This window comes from Silurus meridionalis, chromosome 27, assembly GCF_014805685.1.
Source record: "Silurus meridionalis isolate SWU-2019-XX chromosome 27, ASM1480568v1, whole genome shotgun sequence".
Lineage (NCBI taxonomy): Eukaryota > Metazoa > Chordata > Actinopteri > Siluriformes > Siluridae > Silurus > Silurus meridionalis.
In genome coordinates, this window is record NC_060910.1 from 1,074,040 (window position 1) to 1,082,500 (window position 8,461).

The 8,461-nt window shown below is 43.7% G+C and overlaps 1 protein-coding gene across 1 annotated transcript in view; it reads right to left on the reverse strand.

The window, feature by feature from the left end:
• Positions 1-1,706: 1,706 nt before the first annotated feature.
• The window catches only part of gas2l1 (growth arrest-specific 2 like 1), a 28,328-nt gene continuing 21,573 nt past the window's right edge, over positions 1,707-8,461 (reverse strand). Inside the window, exons 5-6 of the mRNA XM_046841683.1 lie at positions 8,284-8,461; positions 1,707-6,469 (exon numbers count right to left, since the gene is read on the reverse strand). The exon at positions 8,284-8,461 is cut by the window's right edge and continues 99 nt beyond it. Coding sequence (XP_046697639.1) covers positions 4,582-6,469; positions 8,284-8,461 — 2,066 coding nt within the window. The 3' untranslated portion in view covers positions 1,707-4,581. The remainder of the gene's footprint in view (positions 6,470-8,283) is intronic.

An 8,461-nucleotide genomic window follows, 5' to 3' on the forward strand; every position in this document is an offset into this window, starting at 1 on the left:
TGTGCTACGCTTTCTCTAAATCCACACAATGCAGCTCCTTCTGACCTTCTCTATACTTCTCCATCAACATTCTCAAAGCAAATAAGGCATCTGTGGTGCTCTTCCTCGGCATGAAACCATACTGCTGCTCACAGATGGTCACCTCTTCTCTCAGCCTGGCTTCCACTACTCTTTCCCATAACTTCATGGTGTGACTGATCAACTTAATTCCCCTGTAGTTACTGCAGGTCTGCACAGGTCCGGTCTGTGTTATTGGGGAAAAAAATGTTTTTTTTTTCATGTCAATGAAGGAATCCGAGTTTAATTAAACAGAGTCACAAAATCAGAGTCAGAGAGTCACAGAGGCAGGAAGGAGGTGGTGTGGAAAAAACATCAGCTTTATTATAAGAGCTTCATGAAGAGTGAAATGTTCTGCTCCTGTCACACTGTTAACACACATTTTTCCAGCAGGATCAGTTTCACCGAACGCTCCATCAGAACACAAACTCAGGTCCAGACGCTCAGCCTCAGGGTCGAGACGTCGCAGAGACGTCTGAGAGCAGTCATGTCAAACACACACACACACACACACACACACACACACACACACACACATACACATTCTAAAAGTAAAGAAAGCCATGCAAGAACCGAACAAGAGAAAAAAATTATATAACAAAACTTGACAGGTGGCAGTGAGCGGGTTTTGTGTGTGTGTGTGTGTGTGTGTGTGTGTGTGTGTGTGTGTGTGTGTGAGAGAGGAAGTGAGATGCCGTATTTACTGCTGTTTCTGCTTTAAAACTCGTATGAATTGTTTCCTGGTGGTTTTTGTAGGAAATGTAAATGTAGTGATAGGACACATGACAAACTCTTTCAGTAAACAAAAAACCAGTAAAGAACCCAATGAAGAACACCTGAAGAACCCTGAAGAACCCATTAAGAGTTCCTAACAGGTTCTATAGAACGAGGGAACAGTAATACGTTAAAATGGTTCTACTTGTCATGTCTAATCAGAAAACACACTGCTGTGGGTTTCAAGAAAGAACTTTCAAAACGTTCCACCACATGGACAGTAGAAGAACCGTTTAGAGTGAGAACACACACTAAACACCGAGCTGTTCATATGCAGTCCTTTAGGCAAAGAAATAGAAAACACCTGGATCACCATCATCACCACCACCATCATCCTCAATACTATTATCATCCTCACCACCACCACCATCATCCTCATCACCACCACCACCATCATCCTTAATACCATCATCCTCATCATCACCACCACCATCATCCTCAATACCATCATCCTCATCATCACCACCACCATCATCCTCAATACCATCATCCTCATCATCACCACCACCATCATCCTCAATACCATCATCCTCATCATCACCACCACCATCATCCTCAATACCATCATCTTCATCATCATCACCACCACCACAATCATCATCCTCAATACCATCACCCTCATCATCACCACCACCATCATCCTCAATACCATCATCCTCATCATCACCACCACCATCATCCTCAATACCATCATCCTCATCATCACCACCATCATCATCCTCAATACCATCATCTTCATCATCACCACCACCACCACAATCATCATCCTCAATACCATAATCATCTTCATCACCACCACCATCATCCTCAATACCACCATCTTTATTATCATCATCACTACAATCATCATCCTCAATACCATCCTCTTCATCATCACCACCATCATATTATTTTTAACCTCATCTTCATCACCACCACCATCATCATCCTTATTACCATCATCACTATCACCTCATCATCTTCATCATCATCATCAGTCATTATCTTCATCACATTCAATGATCCTCTAAAATCCTAAATCCAGACATATCCTTCAACCCAACACACACACACACACACACACACACACACACACACACACACACACACACACACACACACAGCAGTAATGAAACACACTTAAGTCTGTCTCTGACTCGGCCACCAGGCGGCGCCACACACACACTCAAATCCACCTCCCCATCGTCCATCTTGTCTAAGTCAAACGTTCAGGAAAAAGGGGCGGAGTTTGAATTCACGTGGTGTTATAATGACTATGATGGGTGTAAACACACACACACACACACACACACACACTTGTGCGTTCTTTAAGGCAGGACGAGTTGTCAAGGCAACGTTTCTCACAGCGATATTGCATTTTATCAGCGTGAATATTTTTGACAATAATAAACGTGTCGTCACGTCACGAACCCACAACCATAAACATTTACACATATATTACATTTAACCGCGATCCTCTGAACAACATAAATAAGTTCATATACACAATCTTCTAGATATTCAGAACCTTCATGTAAGCATGCGAGTCCAGCTGCAGTGTGTACGGTTACATTCTGGCATCTAGAAGCTTCTGGAAAAGCAGAAGATTTAGCGTGTTTTCTGGACTGTATGCGCTGACATTCGTAGCTGAAACCTCTAGAACCTGTAAATAAACAGGAGAACCTTTCAGGATTCCAAACAGAACACTCAGCACTGTGGGCTTTTTCCTTTAGAACAATTCAAATCTACACTAGTTTTTGGTTCCGTTAAACTTTACGGCTTTCTCGTCTATTTACACTTTAACCCTGTTGTTTAATAAAAACCAGCCTAGAACCGTAACATTTCTTTGGAGAACCCATGATGGGTTCTGTGCTCATTCCAATAACAGAAAGATAACACCGCTAACAGTTTAATGAAACACTGGAGGAACCTCCTAATTAACCCCCTGAGGAACCCTCTGAAGATCTCCCCAAGAATCCATAAGAACCCCCATGACGAACCCTCTGAGGAACTCCCCAGGGAACCCCATGAGGAACCCTTTGAGGAACTCCCTAAGAAACCCCATAAGGAACCTCCTGAGGAACCCTTTGAGGAACTCCTCAAGGAACCCCAAACTTATTTTTGTAATAACTGTGCAGCTGAAACTTAGCAATACTTTAACTATACTCTTATTTACTCTATAATTTTAAGTTGAATATGAACCTTTTTTCATTTTGAATTTTCAGGATATTCAGGAGGGATATTTATATATTAGGAAATCCTTGAAGAACCTTTCTTGACACCAAACCTATCCTCATAGCAATGGTTCATTGTACTCGGTAGAACCTTCAGAAAGATTCTGGTTCTAGGTGATAGTTACAATCTAACACGTTCTATTTCATCAACTTGTAAATGGCCTTCAAAAAACAGTTCTAGAACCTTCAAGGTTCTTCATCTTGCTCTGCTTCCCGTGAGGAACCTTTTTTTGGTGCACCTTTTGCTCAGCAATGCATCAACTATGACCTCGTAGGGGAAAGTGTTCATTTGATCGTTTATGGTTCTAGATCAAACTGTTTCTATTAGATAAGGTAACCCTCCTAACTAATTGTCTGTAAGCCATAAACTTCTAGAAGGAATCTAGAACCCTTAGGCAACTTTACTTCAAATCAGAGACCCTCGATTGTTCTCAAAGGCACTTTACAAAAGAGTTTCCTTTCATAAAACGTTCTTCACACCGTAAATTACTTCTCAGGTCTATTTACAGAACCCTGAGCTGGAGTCCGCTGGAACCCAAATGATCTTGCCTCGAGTTCTTTATGGAAGCTTTAGAGTTTTACATAAAACATTTTCCAAGAAGCTTCAACTCCAAACCTCCGAAAGAGATTTTTCAAGAACCTTCTGTTCTATATAAAACCTTTAAATGCTTTCCACAAAGAAAAGAAAATTATTTTTCCACGAGTGTATGATAGAAATAAAAACATGAACTAGAACATGAACATGGTTCTAGAACATTTCAGCCACCAGTCCAGAAAATACGATATACAGAAAAGACAGGAAATACAGAAGTAGTCTCGGTTCCAGCCTTCCTACGTTCCGCACCATTTCACTCTCTGAGAGTCTCTGTTAGTGTTTCACCATTGCATGGTGGTCCAAACTCTCCTGATTTACAGCTCCAAGCTCCGCCTCCCTTAGTCAATATTAAAAAATAATAAAATAAAGAACCCAATCCATGAAGCCCAAACATAAAATGCGTGAAGTCTGTTGACGGTGATGAAGCAAAGCGGAGTTCCTCCTGCACGAGTGTCAGAGTGTGGATGCAATCCGATCGAAGACGTCATGGGAACTCATCACTGTATTCCATTTAACACACAAGTCACTCACATCACGTCACGTCCTCGAGGAAACCCGATGCTAACGTCACCACTCTCATTTCCTCCTTTTTGTTTTCCTGAACTTTATTGCATGTATTAGCGAGAAAGATTCACAATGAAGCGGAAAAACCAGACGAGCTTTAAATATTCCTACAGTAAAAAGTTGCCTAATGTGTGAAGCTGAATACATCCTTTGGTAATTGTTGTGGAGTTTTTTTTGGAGTCCAAAAAAAAGGGTCCAGGCTCAGGCTGGTGACATGCTTCGAGAAAAGCTCATGCGAATAGACGCCTTCCTTGTTTTAGTGCTTGAGCATCATTTCTGCTGTCACTCTTCAGCCTTCTGTAGGTGCACGGGGTTGTGGAAAGTTTTGGAAGAACAGGGAGATGATTCAACCTCGACATCGATAGCATGCGATCAAGATTACATCCAGGCGTCCGGGTCTGTATCGGGTGAGAACGAGCGCTCTCTAGATCCCACGCTGGCAGATCTTCGTTGTTGGTGGATGATGTTGTCGAAGGTTTGGTGCAGGTTCTTGCGGGCACGTGGGGATTGCGTGGGCGTCAGTGTTCCGGATGCATTTTGTTGCTGTAGCTCTCTGTAGCTGAGCGGTGTTGGGATGCGTGACGGGCTGTTCTCGGGCCTGTTGTCTGTCCGAGGCCGTATCCGTGGACGCAATTTCAGCTTGTATATTGAAGGTACCCTTTCTGCCTTCTTCTGCCCTCTTTTGGGCCGGAGAACCACGGCGTTATCTATGTCTCCATTAGCCCGGGAGGACGGTGGGCTGCAGGAACCTTCGGAAATGGGCTCACTCAGACTGAGACACATGGAAGAGCTCTCGCTGGATGAATCATTGTAGGCGCAGTCCTCTGGAGGTGAGGGAAATGAGTCTGGAAGTGGGTTGCCATTAGATAATCCTTGGTCATAAGGTAGATCAGGGCCTTGATCCTCTAAAGGAACATCACCTTCCAAACCAGCCCAATCCGCCTGGGCATCCATGGGTACCACTGAGTTCGAGAACACCCTTTGACACCCATTTATTTGAAGAGCAGTGTGGAGGTGGTTAGAGTGGAGTCCTGGATCTCCATCCTCTATGGAACTGCAGATGGCAGGAAGTTTGCGGAAGCCTCCGTTGGGAAGACCGGATCGGGTCTGGCTGTGCAGTAAAGCTGGAGGATCCTCCAGAGCACAGCTTCTGGCCCCGTTTGTACGCCTTGTCTCACGCAAATCAGGCAGGATTCCCACTTTCCCCCCTACATTTATAGAGGAGGATGAGGAGTTAAAAGATGAGTATGCTGAATCTGCTACATTAGTGTCACCTGATGGCCTCAAACCCTGCTGAGATCCAGGAAGCTGCATTGATGCTTCCTTTGTTTCAGGCACTCTGGTCTGGCCTGTGTTGGCCAAAAACTCCGCTTCGAAGCTGTGATACAGCTCACGCTCACGTTTTGGATCCAGAGCAGGTAAGGAATGTATGCTGAATCCAATCCCCATGCCATCCTGGGGGTCTGGTTGATTGTGGTGACCCCATCCTTTCTGAGGAGGTCTCCCTGATGCCCGGGGTGACCGTGGTGGGTGGTGATGGGGGGATCTCTGTGTGGACCTGGGGGTCGAGTGTGGAGAGCGCCGACCTTGCTGCGAGATTGGGGGCAGCAACCTCCGATTCCCCACAGAGGGTGAGCGTGGGGCAGGAGGTCGTGGGGTCACTGTGCTCTTCTTCAGAGGACTTCCTGCAACCCCTTTAATAGGCGAGCTAGAGGCTGACGAGGGCATCTGTCTTTTAGAGAACCCTCCGTTTAGTCTAGGTGAACCTGGAGATGCTTGCTTAGATCTTGGGTCATCCTGGGTGTCTTTGTGGCGAGGGGAAGGGGGTGTGATATCGCTCGCTCGTCCGCGTTGTGGAGTTTTGCCCTGACTGAGGGAACGGGAAGTCTGTAGTTTTCGGGTCCCCTCTGGCCCCAACGACCGGCCCCTTTCAAAGCGTGTGGTGCAGCCTTGTGGCGGGGTGGGCTTCATTTTGCCTGGAGAAGAAAGAGCAGTGCGTTCTCTGGAGGTGCTGCGAGTTCTTGGCTGAGGAGGGCGAAGAGCGGGTGTCTGTCCGGCTCCGCCCCCTGTCCACTTAATCTCGTGCTTGCCTTCTTTTCGGTTGACCAGGAAGACCACCTCCTCTCCGGTATTGCGACGAGATCCTGAAGACAAACGTCCTCCTCCTCCACCCACTCCAGGTCCCCCACCACCTTTAGAGGAAGCATTAGAGGAGTCGCTGTCCCCAGAAAGACGACGTGCCAAATGCGACAGACTTTCCTTATTCCTGAAAGAAATGCAGAAAGAGAGAACAATTAGTGAAAAGGCAGTGACCCTTCTATTGAACTTACTTTGATCTATACTTTGAATTTACTTAGATTTATACTTTGAATATACTTTGATCCACTTTGAATTCACTTTGATCTACTTTGAATTTACATTGAACTATACTTTGAATTTACTTTGATCTACCGTTAAACTACTTCAATTTTTTTTTTATCTAGTTCAGTTCGAAGCTAAAGCTTTTTTATGATTACTATCATGCACGATTAGGAGATACACATGTCCACATGTATTAGGACACCCAACTTTTCCAGCCATATGTGGCTTTTACCCCAACTGTTCCAAAACCTTTGGAGGCAGGAGCATGACATTTTCCCTTCACTAGAACTAGGAGACCCAGACCTGTTCCTGCATCACAATGCTTTTGTGAACAAATCTGGCTCCATGAAGATCTGCTTTCCATGGTGTTGGAGTGGAAGATCTCCTGCTATAAACCCTATTGAACACTTTCAGGATAAATGTGAACACTCCCCCCAGTTCTCCTCACCTTCTCAACTACATCAGAACCTGACTTTACTAACACACATGTAGCTGAATGAGCACAAATCTTCAAAAGAATCTAGTGGAACATCTGCCCAGAAGAGTGGAGCTCATTATAACAGCATATGGAGGTTAAATGTTTAATAAGATGGTCAATAATACTAATTTTATGCTCAGGTGTCCACAAACTTTTGGCCATACAGTGCATTTCCATTTCAGGCAGACATGGTTTCTTCTGATTTTCCTCATCATGTCTGTGGAGAGGAAAGAGTTAACTCTTCTGAGGAAACTCCTGCCATGTTGGCACATTCCCAAAACAAACCCGGTGCTTTTTCTTTTTAAACAATGCTGTAACGTTGACGTGACTGAAAGCCACACCATTAGTCTTATCGGAACGTGTCAGGTGTCTGATACTGTGTGCATTAATGACGTGAAACCTATAAACAACACGTGGTAGTGGTCTGTTATCTACACGTGTACAGTTTGATCAGTACATTGTTTAGGAGAGAAGGAAGGAATGATCTCAGGCTGCTGCAAAGGAAGCGTTCAGGTGTAGTAACACACTTCTGCCATACGGGGGCATCACAGCAGACTGGCTGAGTATGACTGACATCTGTGCTTAGTGAAATCAGATTGCTGCAATCTGTTCTGTGTGTGTGTGTGTGTGTGTGTGTGTGTGTGTGTGTGTGTGTTACTTTGCAAAATAAATGAAAAAAATAATAGAAAATCTGATATTATTGTAATGTAATATATTATTTATATATTAATTATCAATGACATGATATATTATTTCTATTGTTTAAATATTTCATTAATTTATTAATTATTACTAAATAAAAAAAGGTTTTTAAAAACATTATAAAAAATGTAAACAATTTTAAATGAAAATAAATGTAATATTGATAATAAAACATTTCAGTTTTAATGTTAAATATGGAAAGTGTACATTTAAGGAACTATTCGATCTGAAAGTATTTCATAAAACTTAAGTCAAATTAGGAAATGATTCTACTGAGAGTTTTGTAATAATTTTCAGCATTTATTTATATCCCAAATGACTTTTTATTAATAACTGTATATGTAATATAGCTATAAATGTTCACCATATGTGATGTAACAGACACCATTTGACCAGAATCAGCTATTGGGTAATTAAACCTAAGTGTAATACTTTAAGTGTAAGTTTGTGCAGGACAAAAAAAAAGTAGTATAGTGTATAATGTGATGTTGGGACGTCACATGTACCTCCAGCTTCCTCATCCCTTCACTCACACCTACCTGATGGGGTTGAACTGCGGGGGCTCTGATCGGTCTCGGGGCGGTTTGGGCAGCAGCGTGCCGTTCGTCCTGCCCCTGTTGGACTCGGCGTCCCCGAGGTTTGCCCTGGTGAGTCTGGGGGAGGACGATGAGGAAGAGGAGGGTGCTGAAGGCTCCAGGGAGCGCCGCTCGGGGGGTT